The sequence below is a fragment of the Meriones unguiculatus genome, chromosome 6, assembly GCF_030254825.1.
Source record: "Meriones unguiculatus strain TT.TT164.6M chromosome 6, Bangor_MerUng_6.1, whole genome shotgun sequence".
Taxonomy (NCBI): domain Eukaryota; kingdom Metazoa; phylum Chordata; class Mammalia; order Rodentia; family Muridae; genus Meriones; species Meriones unguiculatus.
In genome coordinates this window covers 29713923-29733060 of record NC_083354.1, presented here as the reverse complement: position 1 = coordinate 29733060, position 19138 = coordinate 29713923, and the positions used below count along the sequence as shown (strand labels likewise).

The following is a 19138-nucleotide window of genomic DNA, read 5'->3' as shown; positions in this document are numbered from 1 at the left end:
TTTCTACAATATCTTATTCCCTAAAGTACCACTTCTGAGGTTAGAAAGATGACTCAGTCCTTAAGAACACTGGCAGCTCTGGGGAATCGAATGTCATTCTGGTCTCTGTAGGCACCAGGCACTCACATGGGACACAGAGGAACATGTAGACAAAACACTTATACACATAAAATAAGATAACTCTTTTTTAAATCTTCTTTTAAAAATTCCATTTCTTTGTGTCCCCGAAACAGACATCTATGAAGTCTTTTCTTTGGGAGGATTCCCACCTTTATTCCTTTTACATCTTTTACAAAAAGTCCTTCCTGCTCTTTCTCTCTTTTTAAAGATTTATTTATTTTTAATTTATTTGTTTTAATATGGTTTCTTTTGCATGCATGCATACCACATATGTGCTTGTTAGATCCCCTGTAACTGGAGTCTTGGGTGAGCCACCATGTGGGTGCTGGGAATCAAACTTGGGTCCCCTGCAAGAGCAACATGTGCTCTTAAATCGTGAGCCATCTTTCCTTTCATTCCTCATTTTCCCGTAGCCACACATAAGATCCAGAACCTTTTTAGAGTTACATGAGGAAAAAAACAAAAACAAAAACAAAAAACCGAACAGTTTTGAATGTATACACTGTTATCCTGTGTGACTTCTGTGAAGGCTTGTCTTGAATACATACTGATCCTACAGTTGAGCACACAGGACCTTTTGCTGTAAGAACTGTGTCTTTTGTAATAACTTAATCCTACGAGACGCTTTTTCCTGTCCTATCATGGCTCTTTCTTCATACTTCAATTCTGAGCCTAAGTGTCACCTTCTTGAGAGGCTGTCCTTGTTCTCCATCTAGAGCAGCTCTGTTTCACTACCCTTCCATCACCCATCTCCCTTCTGATATATCACCCAGGGTGCTACACTAATGTCATTAATGACTCCAATTAGTAGTCTCCTTATTGTTAGAACATAACTTGAAAAAAATCTGCCAGACCGTGTCCAAGGAAGGCTCTCTATTGAAACTCCATCCCTTACCCATCACTGCCATTGCTAAACTGACCCATATCCTGATAGCCAGCACAAGGCAGTTTCTAAAGATAAAATGCCCTTGTCTGGAAAAACAACTCTAGAAGAGAAAAACTACAGACTTGCATGTAGCTCCAGCAACTGCATTCCCCAAACCTCCCCTATAAACCCCAAGTATCCCTTTCCCCTTTAGCAGGCACCCCTCCCTCCCCATTGTTTCTGCTTCTCACTATTTGCAATAAACAGTACCTTCTGATGAAGTCACACTGGTCTTGTTTTCTGTCTCTTTAAGCTGCCTCAGAAATCTAACATGATGTTGTCTTACAGATCTAACACTTACACCCAAACTCTTTAAAACCTCTTCTTGAGAGGTAGTCATTTCCCTATACCTTGAACTGGGATCTTTTGACTTGCATTGACCAATAGCTTCTGACAAAAGTGATGCTGTGCCAATTCAGAGCTTAGTTGTTGAGTTTCTTTTTGTATTTCTACCCTCTGCAGAACCTACATATCACTATGTGTACAAGCACAGGCTAGCAAGCTCACAGAGAGGAAATGGGCTGAACCAGAGCCAAGGCTGTCTTCCGCAGTTATCATTAGTCAGCTTTGTAGCTGACCATAAACACCTGGACTAGCAAGACCAAAGGAGCCACCCAGTTGGGTCCAGCTTAGGTCTCTGTCATTTATAGGATTATGAGTGAAACCAGTTTTGTTTTTGTAGTAGTTTGTTATACAGCAAGAACTGACTGATACAACCTGCTTCCTTATTTTAGAGCCTTTATCAGTATGTCATGTTGCTTATTTCCCACTTTTTCCATCATCCCTTTGAACATGAACTGCATTAGGGTCTGCTCCTGTCTGTTTTGTTTCTGTGTTCCCAGAATTTAGAATAAAGTCTGGACATAGTAGTTTCTAGTCTTGGATAAATGAATGAGTGAATAAACACACTTATTAGTGCTAATGTGTTCCTGTGTGTTGGGGAGTGGTGGGATCTGATATCAAGGTTACAAAAGAGGAGCAGCGCTTTGAATTAGGTCTGGATTCAAACCCTGGCTCCACTGCTTACTAGCTGTATGACCTTGGACAGAGCCCTTCACTTCTTCAAGTGTCAATTTCATTGTCTTCAAGATCTGAGTACAAGAATGATACCTACCTTCCATGATTGTTGTGAAGATTACATACACATGTAGATTACTTAACAAGTTGTGAGATATGGCACTAATGTTGCTTGCTGTTTTAGTTTTACCTAGAGAAGAGGTTCAGTGGGTGAAAAAAAATGTCCTAACATAAACATTTAAATTTGTGGAACAGTTTTCTTGAAGGGTGTGAATTATAGATAGGAAGGAAAAGGGGAAAGACTGGGACTTTTAAAATTAGTCACACTTACATTTGAATCCAAGTTTCCACTCTTATGTGGATTTAGGGAACTCAGTGAGCTCCTCAGAGATGCCCTCAGCCCCGCTGAGTGAGCTCAGTTTAGGAAGCCTGCTTGATGTTTTTCTGGCACAGTTACTTCAAATGTGGTTCACATTAAATTTCCTAACCCACGAGCAAGATGAATCCTACAAAGGGGTCTTTCTCTTTTAAAGCATAGTTTATTTTTCATAAAATTTTGGACCAACAATAGTTGTAGGCGTTTGTGGAGTGAGATGTGATTCTTAAATATAGGAATGCAATATACTAGTTAATCTAGCTAGTTAAATACCTTACCCATTCTGATATTTGTGTGTGTTGAGAACAGTTAAAATCTACTCAGTAATTTTGAAATGTAGAAACATTGTCATCAGCTATTGTCCCCATGCAGTGAGATAACTGAAAGGCTTGGGGTCTGAGATCCTGCATATGTCACCTGCCAGGAAGATACTTTTGGTACTGTGGGCTTAACAGCTGTGGGACTATGAGAGGATGTCCCAGCAGAGGCCTGGGCCTGCAGCCCCACCCCCATCTCCAAGAAGCTCCACTCTGGGTTTTCTTTGCAGGACGGAGTTCTTTTTTGTGGTTGCTTTGATGTGGTCATTTTGAAACTGAGGACATTTTGACACAGCTGGTTTGATGCTGTGGAAAATTTCTGACTTTTAAAAAACACTAGCCATTGAACCTTTAACTTTCGAACAAATGGTTAAGTATGGCACGCCATTAGGTTGGGCAGAGCTACAAAGGTTGATTTAGAGGGCATGAGGTCCTTGTGTTCATAAACACTACAGAAACCAGGAATGTTAAACACAGATGCTTGACTCTTTCAAAGAAAGCTGGGAATGCACGTAGTTTGTAACCACGTGGTCTTTGTGATGTGTAGGCCCAGGCCTCATCAGGATTCCGTATTATGTTTGTTTGTCCCATAATCTTTCTTCCTCGATTTTGAGCGATGTTTCTCAGTCAATATAACCATCCCTGTGGGAGATGTCATTTGTACTTTATAAATGCCTTGATGATCTTTGTGTCATCTTAGGGACAGGTCAGCCCTGGCTACCACAGGCTACTGTGTTCATCTCCTTCATTCTCCCTAGACGCTTATCTTGACCGTTGTTTCCATGCCAACAGAACCTACCTTGTGGAAGAGGCCATTTGTATTTCTCAAGAGTTTCAAGGTAAACATGCCTTAAGCTTTGTTGTATGCATGGTATTAAGTTAATTATCATCAGAAAACTTTTTTCCCCAAATTGTGCTGTGCTTAAATATGGGCAAAATAAACTGTTCATGGTCAGACTCTGGAAGTTTGAACCAACACCAAATAATTAAGTCATATTGAACCAACTTTCCTTCTTGCCTCTTGCAGATTGTTCCCCTGCCAGCCCTGATGTTTGTAGAGATCTGTTTAGGCTGGCACCATGGAGAAGAGGTTGAAGCTGTGGGGTAGATAAGGGATGTCTAGTTTTTTATTATAGAAGGCAAACACGTTTCTAATGGTGCTATCTTCATTTTTAAAAGCTCATGGGTTTTGAAAGCCTGTCAAATATTTTTAAAGTAAATTTTAAGTAAGTAAGGCAGTATGATGTTGGCAAAAGAGCAGAAATGTAGATCAAGGGAACAGAAACAGAAATAAAGCCCACTGGTCCCTGACAAAATCTTAAAGGTGACACTACAGAAAATATGGCCTTTCAGTACTTGGTGCTGATTAAGTGACTATCCATACCCACAGTGAGTTCAGACATGGATCAGACCTTCTCAAAAGTTAAAATGGACCGTAAATATAACGTAAAATGCAAAACTACGAAAACCCATTCAACAACACAGAAGAAACCCTCATGGCTTTTGTGACTGAGGTGACTTTGTAGATAGAGAACCAAAGGTACTGTGCATGAGAGAAATCACTGAGAAATTGGCTCTCATTAAAATAAAAATAAGCAAACAAGGCTGGGCAGTGGTGCATGCCTTTAGTCCCAGTACTTAGGAGGCAGAGGCAGGCAGATCTCTATGAGTTTGAGGCCAGCCTGGTCTACATATTGAGTTCTAGGACATCCAAGGCTACACAGAGAAATCCTGTCTTGAAAAAACAAAACAAACCCCCAAACAAACAAACAAAAACACTCGGGCATCACTGGGAACCTGAGCAGCTGTGTGAACTTCCCAAAGTTTGACAATGGCCAAAAGCAAATTAAAATGTCAGAAGTCCAGGAATGTATTTCACATAGCCAGCCAAAAATCCTTTAAGGCTAAAAACAGGTAAAACAGTAGCTATTAATCTTTCTTTTTTTTTATTTATTTTTTTTGTAGCTATTAATCTTAAGAAGATAAATATTATGAAGGATGAAAAAATTAACAGAATGAAGAAAGCTTTTATAAATATACAGAAGGAACTTGCAAACATTTCAGAAAGCCCTTCTCTTACATCTGTTCAGAAAGAGCATCTCTGACATAATCTTATTGGCCTGCTCTTTGATCACCTCCCCATGATGGGGGAGCAGCCTTACCAGGCCACAGAAGATGACAATGCAGCCACTCCTGATGAGATCTGATAGACTAGGATCAGAAGGAAGGAGAGGGGGACCTCCCCTATCAGTGGACTTGGGGAGGAGCATTCGTGAAAAAGGGGGAGAGAAGGTGGGATTAGGAGGGGAGGAGGGAGGGGTTTATGGGGGGATACAAAGTGAATAAAGTGTAATTAATAAAAGTTAAAAAAATGGACCAGCAACAAGACTGACTTAACAAGTGAACAACTTATGTCACAGGACAGTGTTGAGTGGGAAGGCTGTGCCGATGATGGGAAAAGACATACAGGTCTTTCTGAGTCCTTGGCAAATGTAAAAAATTGTAAATAAGACTATTTACCACCCCCTGATCTCACTGCACAGTTAGCTTCTTCATTATGAACGAATATTTCCAGCTTCCCTTTCAGAGAAATTCAAGCCCCCCAACACACCCACACCTCCATACAGGGTCAGGGAAGGGACAGCTGCAGTGGCGTCTGAGGCGATCTTGCCTTCGGGTAGCCACAAAGAGCTATAATTCACCTAGTGTCTTCTAGTGTCTTTAGTGAAACCTGGAGGTTGGCCGTTCTTTTTTCCTTTTTCTATTGCTTTAAACACAGCTGCCAGTGATCTCCTGAACTGGAACTCAGTACTGGGTGTGGTGGCCCACACCATTAAACCTGGGGTGGTGGTGGAAGGAGAACAGTGAGTTTAAGGCCATGTTGCATTATATAATAAGGCCTTGTTTCAAAAACTGAAGAGGGAAGACAATAAGGAAGGATGGAAAGAAAGAAAGGAGGAGAGAAGAAATACAATGATATCTGTCATTGCCTTTCCACATAACTGGCTTTGTACAAAATCATATCCCAAGGTAGCTGACCTCATGTCCTGAAGTGGTCAGGTCCTCCTAGTTCTCTTTCCCCTCTCTGTACCCCATATTGGTCTTTCTCGTCCAGAACCTGTCAAGTTTCTCCTGTTGGGAATGGTTACTTCACTTTTCACAGTAATCAGAATTTCATGTAATTGAGGTCTTAAATGTCACCTTTTTAGGCTGGGTTCATCATCTTCAGAGGGGCACCAGTCTCACGATTCACCTGCTTCAAGCACAAACCTGCAGTAGGCTAGCCTAGCACTTTTGCCCCTTATCAATGCCTTGTGTTCTGTAGTAGTAGCACATTCAGTCAACTGAACTCTTAACCTTTCTGTCTGATGACTTACTAGACACTTGCAACGTCCCCAGGGCCTCCAACACCTCAGCCAGGCCAAGTCCAATGTGAGAGCACCACTGTCTGCTAATGACTTCCCCTCATGCTCACGGCCCCTTTATTAAAGGTCTGCACACCTCTTGGCAGCCTCTCAGCGATCTTACGCTCTCTGCTGCAGTACTTGCCGCCTGCTGGGTGTCTTAGCCAAATGTTTCCAGCCCCTTCAGGGCCCACGGTCCCACTGTTGATGTAGATGTGTACATGTGGTTACTGCCTTTGTCTCAGAGCATTGTCTGTAGCAGCTTCCCAACCAGGGGTGAGGCAGAGTGCCTAAGGCACTCATTCTCATTTTTCCCCCTCTGTTAACCACAGATCATAAGGAATTTGAAGAGTTCAGCATTCTAGGAAGGCTAGCTGATAGTGAGAGCCAGCCCTGATGATGTTTTGGGGGGAAAGCGGAGCTCCCTTCTGTCCCAGAGAGAAGAGTGCTGGTTGGCTGGCACCCTAGCCCTACTGAGGTTGTTGCTAATGTGAGCACGCTAGTGTCTACAAACAGGTCAGCTGGGCCTACATGGTCCACCTGAGCAATGTAACTGCAGTTCAATACTTCTTACATTTTTATTCATTTACTTTTAATTTCTGGAGACAGTGTTTGTCTGGGTAGCCCTGGCTGTCCTGGAACTCATTGTGTAGATCAGGCTGGCCTTGAACTCAGAAATCTGTCTGCCTCTGCCTTCTGAGTGCTAGGATTAAAGGCTTGCATTACCACACCTGGGTTAAAGAAATTTTTAAAAGATCAGTTTCTCAGTCCCACTCATTTCAGAGTTATTTCTTGCAGCTCTATATGGCTGCATGCTGGACTTTGGGATGTCTCTACTGCTGCCAAAACATTCTTAGCTCTCTCCTCAATTCCTAGGACTTGCACTTGGTTTCTTCTGTTTTCCTTAATTTATATACAAAATGCTTAATAAATTTCTGGAAAGTAATTCTGGGCCACAACCATGGCCAAAGGCCTGCCTGATCCCTCTCCACTGGATCAGTGGGGGCAGAAGGGTCCTTTCACACTCCTACAAGTTTGAACTTGGGACTCTTTGTGCTACACAAAGCAGAGCTTTACCACCAAACTGCTCTTTGGTGATTCATTATACCTTCTCTTTTCAGGTCAGGCAGACCTTAATCTGTAAAAAAAGAGACAGACAACATCATCCTTCCAAAGACCCACTATGTGCTTCTGCAATGTGTAAATGTGGTTTCCTAATATGTGTGAATACTGAAGAAGGAGGAGAGTCGGTGTGCTCGGAGAGCAAAAAACTGAAGCAGAATTTTTTTTTCTACCAAAGACCATTCTAGAACATGGTTTATGAGAAGGAGCAAAATGGGATCAGATGAGTCCACAGGCTTCAGTAACAAGGCCAGCTTGAATCTTTGCTATAGACACTGGGACTCCTAGACTACATCTGTGGATTCCAGTTATTCACTAGATATATACAGCTGATACAACAGCTGGCCTAGTGTCTGAGGGCCAGTGTCCTGCTTTCTTGAGCTCATCTTAGGGTGAAAATACAGAGACCCTTTGAAAAGAGGGTTTCAATTCAATCAATTGAAAAGGGATTATCAACCTCTGTCACCCAGTTCTGAATTCTAACAGGTAATGCAGATGTCCAGCAAAGATGACAAAAGGATAAAGCTTTCCCTGCAAGGGATGAACTAAACTAGACAATGAAAAGGCACCTCAGTACCCTGGGTTCCTTTGAGAATCTCTTTGAGAATCCTTTGAGAAGCTCTTCTGGGATGTTCTTGCCTTTTCCTGACTCCCCAGCCTCTTCTATATGTCCTAGGAGAGGATCCTTGTGAGTGAGAACAGAGCCTCTTCTGGACTTGATATCTCCTGGACCATGGAGCCCATGTGGAGGAAGGAATCTGACTGCAGGGCAATTTGACTTTTATTTCCCCCTGTTTCTATCACCTTCCTTCTTTGAAACAGCTCTTCTGGCTGTCTGATGCACTAGCACTGTTTTCTTGGGATGCTCTCACCTGCTGAAGAGACAGATGTCAGAGAAGGAAGTCCAAACATTCAAGTCTGTCCATCCAGGAAGCTTTTCATGCACAAGGCAAACACAGAAAGTTCAAAGCTATCTCTGCCTAAAGTGCCCAGAGGTTTGGAACATCCTCTTCCTGCTGCTCCCTCCTTTTCTGAAGTATTAGACACTGTCAGAGCCTGACAGTACCATTGTAGACACTACTTGTGCTCATGAATGTGGGACAAGGGAAGGGAATTTCTTGGCTTACTCACACCATGGTTCCCTGGAGGTTGATGAATCAATTGCATCTTTCATTCTTACTGCTCATGTCTTTCTGCTTTTCGTTTGTTTATTGGCTTTTTCCCACTGACATATAAATTAGGGAAAATTACAAATCCCTTTGTTCTGTACAAGTTGGTAGTGATTGCTGAACAATGTTTTGGGGAGTAACACTGCACTCAGTCAACAGGATGCTAAATGCATCAAGAGGAAAGTAGTCTCTCTCTCTTTTCCATTTATTTAATCACTTTATAGCCTGATCCCAGCCTCCTCCCTCTTCTCCTTTGAGTCTCATCCTCATGCCCCCCCATTCCCTCTGCTCCTTCTTTTCAGAGAAGGAGAGGCCCCCAGTGGGCACCAACTTACATTGGCACATCAAGTCTCAGCAGGACTAAGTGCATCTTCTTCCACTGAGGCCAGACAAGGCAGCCCAGCTCTGGGAAAGGAATCCAAAGGCAGCAACAGATTCAGAGACAGACCCTACTCCCATTGTTAGGGGACCCACATGATGACCAAGCTATATATACATCTGCTATATATGTATATGGGGGCGGGTCTAGGTCCAGCCAATGTATGCTCTTTGGTTGGTGGCTCAGTCTCTGTGAGCTGACATAGACCCAGGTTAGTTTACTCTGTAGGTCTCTTGTGGTGTCCTTGACCCCTCCAGCTCCCTCAATCCTTCCCACTCTTCCACAAAACTCCCAGAGCTTGGCCTATTGTTTGGCTGTGAATCTCTGCATTTGTTTCCATCAGATTAGGATTCCATCTTACAACCAGTCAGAATGGCTAAGTTTAAAAACAAACAAACAAAACCAAAACCTCAAGTGACAACTCATGCTCTTGAGGATGTGGAGCAAGGGGAATACTCCTTCACTGCTGGTGGGAGTACAAACTTGTATAACCTCTGGAAATCAATCTAGTGCTTTCTCAGAAAAATTGGGACTAGCTCTACCTCAAGATGCAGTTATACCACTCCTGTGCATATACCCAAAAGATGTTCCACCATGTCACAAGGACATTTGTTCAACTATGTTCATAGCAGATTTATTTGTAATAACCAGAAACTGGAAACAACATAGATGTCCCTCAACCAGAGAAGAGATACAGAAATCGTGGTATATTTACACAGTGGAATACTACTCAGCTTTTAAAAACAAAGACATCATGCAATTTGAAGGCAAACGGGTGGAACTAGAAAAGATTATTCTGAGTAACATAACATAGACCCAGAAAGACACACATGGTATGTACTCACTTATAACTTGATATTATTCATAAAGTACAGAAATTAATCTTCTCAAATGAGCTGTGATTTGTATATTTTAAATATTAAAAAGGAGTTTAAAAAATAATAATAGAGAATCTTCATTCTGTGGCCCTGTGCTTCTATAAAAATGTAACATTTGCATGTTGAGACTTTTCAAAACTTCATTGAAACGCCCATGATTCATAAAGACCTTTAGCTGGTAATGTTAATGTATATGTAAAACCTTCTTGCATTTAAGGTGGGTGTACCTAGTCCTTCACAATCTGTTCCCAGTTGGCCATCGCTTACACAGCTTTCTATGGTAACACCATCTGCAGAGCGCTCTGCCATGTCAGAAATGTTAGGCCTCTGTACAGTCCCCTGTGGCAGCCATTGGTACATATGTTGAGTGTCAACTTCCCATTGTAGTTTCCATTTCAGTGGGAACGCTGGTCACTAGCAATGGGGTTGGGTAACACAGGTCTCTCGAGGTCTTAAAGGATACATCTTGATGGACAGCCTAGAGGTGGCAACTCACATAAGCCTGTTCATATGTGTGCCTCTGGCCAGGACATGTTTCTTGTCCCTGTAAGAGGCCAATGAAGACAATCTGCTCTTAGATTCTGTATACTCATTGTCCACACTGGAGATGTTTTCCCTTAATCATCATGGTTCTCAGCTTTGCACTTCTGGCTGCAAATAATTGCTGTGTGTCACAGAAGCTGCAGCAGGTGGCTCCCCACCCTCCTGGGTTACCCCACCAGTGACAACACAGGCAGAGGGCCTTGTTTCCTTTTTGGTGTGTTTTAGTGGATAGCTGCTTGCTTAGAACCCACAGAAGCCTAACCCTCATCCCAGACAGCTGCAGCGGTCCTCTCCACACAGACCCAGGCTCTGTACTTCCCCTTCTGGTGAGTAGCATTCTTTCTCTCCTCTGTGCCCTGGATGGCACCTGTGTCCTTGGCTATATGCTGCCAACAAGGCATCTATATCACACGCTTGCACTTTTTTGTTCAGGTGTCATGAGTACCATGTCTTCCGCTGGAAAGTTCCAGAATGGTTCAGGCTTCTTGTAGGATCCCTCCTGGCACACAGTAAAGGTCAGGTTCAAGGCCATTGTGTGTGATTTGTACCTTAAAGGTAGGAGAAGCAGTGTTGGGACAGGCTGCAAGAGGGTTACCAAAAGTGTGAGAAGGGGGACAGCCTGGGGTCTGAGAGACTGGCCGTGGAAAGGGCTTATATAGCAGAGAAGACTGACAAGAAGTGAGCGGTGCAGTGGACACTGCACATCATAACGCTGTGTTCAGCACCGAAGAGCGGCCCAGGAAAGACTGGCTAGAACATACGTATAATACTATGTGCAGTGTGGTCACCTTTCCACTGAATGTGTATTTGTGTGTGTGGTGTTAAAGAAAAAGTAAGAAGATATGCCTCAGAAATTTAACAATGGCTAAACTGAAAAGTGGTACTTGATTTTTTACTTTTTCATCATTTATATATAAGGTGTGTGTGTGTGTGTGTTTGTATTTGTAGTTTTGAATCTTTTTTTGTGTGTTGTGAAAACATTCATTTTTTTATTAGAAAAGAAACCAAGCTATTTTAAATGACCCATCCATAGAAAATTGGTGTGTCTTTTCTTTTACAATATGTCCACCTTCTTCAGTTCTAAAATTTTTTAAAAAGATTTATTTTACTTTGAATTGTGCATGTGTACATGTGAGAACAGGTGCTTGAAGCATTGATGACTGGTTGTGAGCCATTTAGCATGGCTGGGACTCATGCTCAAGTCCTCTGCCAGGGCAGTATCTGCTCCTAAGTGCTGAGCCATCTCTCCATGAACCCCACACCCCATTCTTCAGTTCTTAATTAGCCTGCTCGAAAGCCAGCCAGCAGGGCAGGGCAGCTGTTGTTGAGCTGATCTGGACCTGCAAGTAACAACTGTCTGAGTGAATCTGTCTCCTTATTTTCTTTGCCAAACAATCCAAAATAACGGTCATTCCAGCACCTGGAGTTTCAGAGCCCTCTTCCAATTTCTGTCCACTCTTGCCTATACTCGAGGCTTGTACTCACAGGTCCCAGGGAAGTGAGCTCTAAGGTAGATGACTCAGAGTCCCTGATCCAATATAGAAAGAAAAAAAAAAAAAAAAAAAAAAGCAGAGCTGTGCGCGCGCACACACACACACACACACACACCACAAAATTTAAAAGATGATTCAACTCATGAGTAGCAAATAGGACAAAGGTCAAAGTATAGACCTGGGTTCATACCGCCTGTTTACAGTGTGAGCTACTGTGAGTGGCAGTAGCACTGGATGTGGGTGGTGACAAGCCACCTCCCTCTGATTTTTCTGTCGGTCCCTTAAGGAAAACAGAGACGAGGAAAATAATGGCAGAGTAGTGATGACTGCAGACCGGCCTTCCTCAGGCCCTTTCTCTTCTGTAGAATGAGCAGCTTCCCTCTGCCTCCTGGATGCTGCATCTTAGGTGACGTCTTTTTCCTGCTACAGAGCAATGTTCCCCCACCTCATCCCATGACTCTGTCTTTCAAACCTCCGGGGTTAGCAGAGTCATCTCCTCAGTGAAGCCCTCCTGGATATTCCCTGGTGCTGAAACTAGGATTCCCCTTTCCTCATCCCTACAACCTCTCAGGACGTTGTTTTTGTGCCATTTTCAGACTCAACTTACCCACTGAACTTGAGCTTCTTGAGGGTGTGAATTATCACACAAGTCGCTTATGCCCAGCTAGTGTCCAGCACACCCGGCCACTGACTGTGGATGAGAGTGACCTCTTATCTCACAAAGCTAATGTTCTGAGCAGATCATTTGCATAGCTTGCTACATCATTGGCAATTAAGCCCTGGGATCAGGTAGGAGTGTTACTGCCTTCACTTTCCAGATGAGGAACCAAGGCTCTGTGAGGACATGTTCCTTGTTGCCAAACTCCACAGGCAGAAGGAGAAAGCAAAGGCAGAGGGGCTATGATTTCTGGTCCATAGCTCTCCCTGTAGCTCAGTCCACCACATAGACTCAGCTGTCAGGGGTCCACAAGGAGACCATAAGGAGAGTGAAGAACAGGTCACTGAAGGATGTGAGTAGTTCCTTCCCTCTTGGTGTGTTTTTGTCATAGTGACCGCCTTCCCCCCCAGCCTTCCTTCTCAAGGCAAGAAGAAAATGAAAGCTGGCTCTGAGACTGGCTGTGCAGTAATACATTTGACAAGTATCTGGACAAAGATTAAAATAAAAAGAATTTAGAGCTCCACACTTTTAGTGGTCTTCATGCCCTACATTAGGGTGGAGTATGTTTGTGTGTGTGTGTGTGTGTGTGTGTGTGTGTGTGTGTGTGTGCTGTATTTGTATTTGGTTCTCTCCAAATTTCCTATGTGCCAGAAGCAGCTTTACAATGGAAGAAAGAGTAACCTCCCTAAGAAGCTAGTGCCTGACCCCCGCCACAGGGGTGGCTCACATGGCGGTAGCTCGCAGGGCCGGAGCAGGCTTGGTAAGCAGGTGTGCTGAACAGAAGGCACTTGACTGCAGCTGCTCTTCCTTCTTTTTCTCTCCCTTTAAAAACACTGAGAAGTTATTTTTATAATAGCTCTTACAATTTCACACACTTTTTAAAATATTCTAATGCATTATAAAATTTGGGAACAGGATGGGAGCCTACCATAGATGTCCTTTGAAAGACGCTACCCATCAAGGGATTGAAGCAGATGCTGAGACTCACAGCCAAATTTTGGGCAGAGTGCAGGCAATCTTATGAAAGAGTGTGTGTGTGGGGGATATAAGGACCTAGAGGGGACCAGAGCTCCATAAGAAGACCAACAGAGCCAACAAATCTGAGCCCAGGGGTGGGGGGAGGGAGGAGCAGAGACTGATGCACCGACCAAGGACCATGCATGGAGAGGACCTAGGTACCCTGCTCAGATGTAGCCCATGGCAGCTCAGTCTCCATGTGGGTGCCCTAGTAAGGGCAGCAGGGACTGTATCTGACATGGACTTTGTTGTCTGCTCCTCGATCATTTCCCCCTGGTGGGGTGCTTTTGCCAGGCCACAGAGGAAGAGGATGCAGCCAGTCCTGAAGAGACTTGATAGGTTGGGGTCAGTTGATAGATAAGGGAGGAGGGCTCCCTTTTCTGAGGACTAGGGGAGGGAGATGGGGAAGAAAAGGGAAAGAGGATGGGACCAGATGAGATGAAAGAGGGGGCTATGATCAGGATGTAAAGTGAATAAATTAAAAAATAAAAATAAACTTGTATTTTAATTTGAAACAAAAAAATTAAGAAAAAAATCAAGTCTTGTTTTTCACTGGTGACCATGGGTTAGGCTTTTTCAGGACAGCTTCTGTTCCAAGAATGTTACAAGTTCTTGTATATATGTTTAAAGATCATAAATCACAGTCTTGTGCAATTTATACTTTAATGATTTTTAATGGCCTAATTTCTTCTTTTTAATGGGCTATGTGTGGTTTTGGAGTAAGTGTATCCAGTTGCTGTATATTTAGATTTACAGACTTGTTCTGAAAGAAAATGCTCCAGTATTGAGAGAACAGGGCAGGTTCTCAGCAGAGCAACTACTGAGCAGAGGTGTCCTGCACTACAAATTTTGATACTGTTTATCCTAAAAAGGCAAATAAACACCCATGCCAACAGCTACACACCCTGAATGTACAAACATCATCACTATCTGTTGCTGTCCTCACCCTAAAACTTGCTGTAACCAAAACCACCTTCCTTTTCTGGCTTCTTTCTTTTGAAAAAAATTCTCAGTTGTCATGTGATCAGTGTTAAAACTCCTTATTCAAGGAAAAGTCAGGTGACATAAGCCATTGGTGCTAGAAATATAGGGAATTATTTAAGACTCATGTTTCCAGTTTAGTCTCTGCTTCCTAAATCCAGTTGCTTAGTTTAGGGTACTTCTCATTTAGTGGAAAAGTAATTTTTATCCCCAAAAGGTTGTTTTTCTTTTTGTAGTTTGAATTTCCTATCTTAACACTGGCTTAAGGATGTCTTGATGACACCTGGTGGCTGAATAGAGATCCATTATCCCTCCCCAAAAGAGCCAAGGACCCCAGAAGAGTTTATAAATGCAACTTGGGTAGAATTTGTGATTTTCACACTTAGGAAAAAAAAAAAAAAAGAAGAGAATGATTTTCTGAAAAAATGCATGTCCAACTTCTATTCATCCAAAAGTATTTCAAAGTAGTTATAAACAGAAATTGGAGACAAGTTAGCAGACTCCCAGAGGGAATGCTTAGATGATGTGTGGGCCAGCCCCTGTTAGAAGGCCAGGAAGCCAGCTTAGTTAGGTGGCGGAGAATATTTAGTGATGGATAAAATGTCATAATTGTTTGATGAAAAGAGAAAGAGAAAAAATAGAAGTGCATACATGCATAGAAACAAGGCTGGGAAGGAAAATAAGAAGTTGATATCAGTTATTGGAGATATAAATATTTGGGTATTTTGACTTTTCTCTCAACTTTTGTATAGCTATCCAATATTTAAAATTTTTAAAGATTTATATTTCGGTGTGTCTGTGTCTGTGTGGGAGTATGTGCATGTGAGTGCAGATTCCTATGGAAGCCAGGAGTATCAGCCTCTCCTGGAGCTGGAGTTACTGCTGGTTATGAGTCCCTGACGCTGGTGCCGGGAACTGAACTCAAGTCCTCTGTAAGAGCAGTATACACTCTTAACCACTAAGTTATTTTTCTAGCTCCATAAAAAAATATATTTTAAAAAACAAAAGTAAAAAAAAAACCAGAATGTGTAAAGACAATATAAGAATTTCTCCAGCTACCAACAGATGCAGTGAAATTCAGTGAGAATGTGGCCCAAGCTTAGGTCCATACTGACTCAGATTCAGCCTCACTCCAGGCTTCCATCTGTCTTGGTTTTTTTTTTTTTTTTTAATGTTTTCCCCCTTTCAGATCTAATTTCAAACATACAGAAGACACAGAAGTGTGTGTATATTTACATATACACACTTCATATATATATATGAAAATAAGCAGATAAATACCTATGTAATAGAATTTTACTTTTTAGACAGGGTTTTACTATGTAGACCAGCCTGGCCTGGAACTCTCAGTGAGCAACTCACTTAGTGAGAGCTCCTACCATAATGAAACAAAACAAACAAACAAAATAAAAAAGAAAAGAGAAAAAGGTAGGTACTAGAGACATGGCTCAGCAGTTAAGAGTATTTAGTAGATGCTTTTCCAGAGGATCTGGGTTCAATTCCACAGCCCACACGGTAGCTTACAAACACCTGTAACTCCAGTTCCAAGGGATCTGATGCCCTCTTCTGGCCTCATCTGGCACCAGGCATGTATCTGGTACACAGTCATACACCCATACCCATATGCATGAAAAAGAAAGATAGAAGGTGAAGACACTGGCTGTTAACTCTGGCCTTCCCAAGCACAAGTATTCACACACATATGCTTATACATGTATACAACACACACACACACACACACACACACACACCACCTGACCAAATGTTTTCCAGAATGGTTGCACCTCATTTTGAATAATGAAATCCACAGTACGTTGAGAAGGGCATAGAGTCGGAAAGGAAAGAAAAGGAAGCAACGGAACATGCTGGATTCCTGGCGCAAGTCTTCTAGCACCGAGATGTGCAGTGCTCACTGAGGGTCGGAGTCTGGAATTCCTGTTCGCCCCTGAGCACAGAGCAAAATGACAGACCTTTGTCAGCAGGGCTCCCTCTTCTCTGCCTTTTCCTAGGGAGCCCAAATTCCCACATCCTCTACCTGAGGAATGTCAAGTAGTCCTTAGAGAAAACAAAACAAAACAAACAAACAAACAAACAAACAAACAAACAGGTTCAACTCCCTTTTCTGGGCAGAACCTCTTGAGCAAGCCCTGAGTCCGGGGATTTCAGCCTATGGCAATGAGATCTGGGCTTTTTTCCGAGCCTGTAACTGTCCCTGGGGACTCCAAGCCGCTGCTGCCCACAGGATAATGAAGTACTGCACCCCCTTACGACAGAACTTGCTGCTGCATGTTCATGAAGCATCCCTGGCACTCCTAGCCGCAGTGAATCACATCCACCCCTGTGACCCCTCCCACTGCCCAAGGTTTATAATGTCCCTGATTCGAGAAATAAGTGCTCTCTCACTACACTCTTCCACCATGACCATTTGAGACTCGTATTTATTCTGGGGAAAAAAAGGGCTCCCCTCCTCCCTGAAGGATTCACTGCTGGACCCCTGGAATTCGCTGCTGGGCCCTGGGGCATGACTTGCAGTCTGGCAACCATTGCTGCCTTGGCTGCTGCTGGAGCGCTCTTGACCAACGCTGACGGCCATGTAGCAGCCGCTGGATCTGCTTTCTGGCCCAAACGGCTGCAGCACTGCGGTATCACAGTATCACCAAGGCTGCAGTACCAGCCTTGGAACTCCCGAGTTCCAGCTGCTGTCTAGTGCCGGCAATCTCATTAAAAGAGCCAATCTTAACACAGTGGAAAACTCTTTCTCCCCCTCCCCCTCCGGGAGAATACCCAACAAGGCCCAAGCTCCTACCAGATGCAGAACTGGGTGCAGAATGACAGGTTGTGGTGGAGGTGCTGTCCAGGCACAGACCCCTCCTCAAAAGAGTTCAGCTCTGGTTATACAAACCTGGTTTCTTGCCCCAGCTGAGCCCCTGGACACCCTTCTTCAGGGAGACCTGACCTGGTATTGCTAGCTCATGCCTAGGCAATATAATAAATCGATGGTAGGAGTGAGAGGAGCCATTCTCAGACCTTACAGAAGATGAGCCAGAAAGAAAATGAACTACCCTGTAAGGATGGGCTGGAGAATGCCTAAGGGGCTCTGTGGTCCAGCATCCACAGATGCAGGTTTTGCTAGATACCTAAGCAGTAATGCTGGAACTGCTGCTTTCTTCCTATATTTCCAATAATGTTCTGATGCACTGCTGTAGTCTGAAAAGGGACATGCATTCTAATGCTTTCTTGGGACATTTTTCACAAACAAGTTCAATGTTGAATCTCTACCTTTGGTGTTTGGTTCCCAGAGTGAATCTGTAAGTCTGTCTTCTGTTTGATTTTTGCCTCTTTTTTTTTTTCCTAGAAGCTGGCTGTCATCTGACCCACCATGATGCCTACAGAACTCACAGTGAGTATAATCATGGCCGCAGGTGTCTCAGAAATACCTACTCTTACTCTCTGGCCCTCCTCATCTACTATAGGGATGAATTTCCTGTGTGTGCTCCAGGGTAAGAGCTCTGGCAGCAGTGCCCATCACTAATTATATGGGACGATTCTGGCCATATCCACTCTCTTTGTAAACAATCATCATTGGAGGAGCATGCTGTAAAAGAGAGAAGAATTTACATTTACATTTTATTAATAGCAGAAGGGTTTTGTGCTCTTTGATGAGGATGGGCTTTGTCCCTTGTGTGTTCTGATGCTCACACAAAAGAAGGGAGAACCCACTTGAATTGTTAAAAGAAAAGCCCTGTGTTGGACATATATTTGTCTTTCTCTCATAATACCACACAGTGCTTCCAAAAGCATACAGTGGTATTTCTCTGAGAAGCCAAAAACTGAACCAAGTTTAGCAGGTCAAATCATTATCTAGATTTTTTAAAAAAATTAACACAAAATGAAATTAAGTATAGGACAGATTATTTACAGAGTAAAATCTAAGCACCTTACAATATTTGAGGGCTTTCATTTCAATCCTGTAAAAGGAAAAATGCTTTCTATGTGGATAATCAAAACTAAGCCTCTTTGGTAGAGTGAACAAATTTTCCTTCAAATTACCTTGTAGTTTTCTAAGCCCTACAGAAAGGGGTGGCTGAATTAGACTGTCAACAAAAATATTTATGACACATCAATATGTCCTTAGCATTGTCTGAGAATATTTATATGGTTGCACATACCATTAATTTGGTCCTAGTTTGTGAGGAGGCAACCTTGATTTTTCTCAGCAGTAGAAGTTGGCTCCTGGACTCTGAGGTTGAGGGACGGATGCTCAGCAGGTTGCGTCTGCGATACCTGTCTCTTGGTTTCTCATTTGGGATTTCAGAAAATAGTCAAACCTGAAAATGTAGCCTAGATAAAAAAGTGCCTCCCTATAGTGATGACCCTCTATGGTCAGAGAAGTCCGGATGGACCACAGGATCCAGGTGGACCTCAGTGAGAGTGGTGTGAACTGGCTGTGCCATCCCTATCCTACCTCTCTGAGGACCGCACTACTCAGGTGCTGCATGTGCTGCCAGCCCCTGAGGAAGCTGAGACAGGGAGAGTTGATGGAAGGTTCAAGGTCTCAAGCAAACTGGAGGAGCAAATGAGGGATGTAGGTATTTTAATTATTGAGCCATTTCTCCAGCAGGCACTAGGGCCTGTAATCCTAGCGTCTTCAGGACATGCTGTCCTCCTCTTCAGGAGTGCTGGGGAAATCTGGGTGGCGTAGGGACCCAGGATATTTATCATTCTTCTTTGAATTCTAG

General features: G+C 43.2%; 1 protein-coding gene across 3 annotated transcripts in view; it reads left to right on the top strand.

Moving 5' to 3' along the window:
- Ccr9 (C-C motif chemokine receptor 9) overlaps positions 1 to 19138 on the top strand; it is a 73662-nt gene that overhangs the window by 49020 nt on the left and 5504 nt on the right. For 2 of the 3 annotated variants that reach the window (XM_060384982.1, XM_021646553.2), the window contains one exon: positions 17755 to 17799. In XM_060384982.1, coding sequence (XP_060240965.1) covers positions 17779 to 17799 — 21 coding nt within the window. In that variant the 5' untranslated portion in view covers positions 17755 to 17778. Of the gene's footprint in view, positions 1 to 10472; positions 10577 to 17754; positions 17800 to 19138 lie in introns of those variants that run through there. The other variant, XM_060384983.1, reaches the window with a different exon arrangement.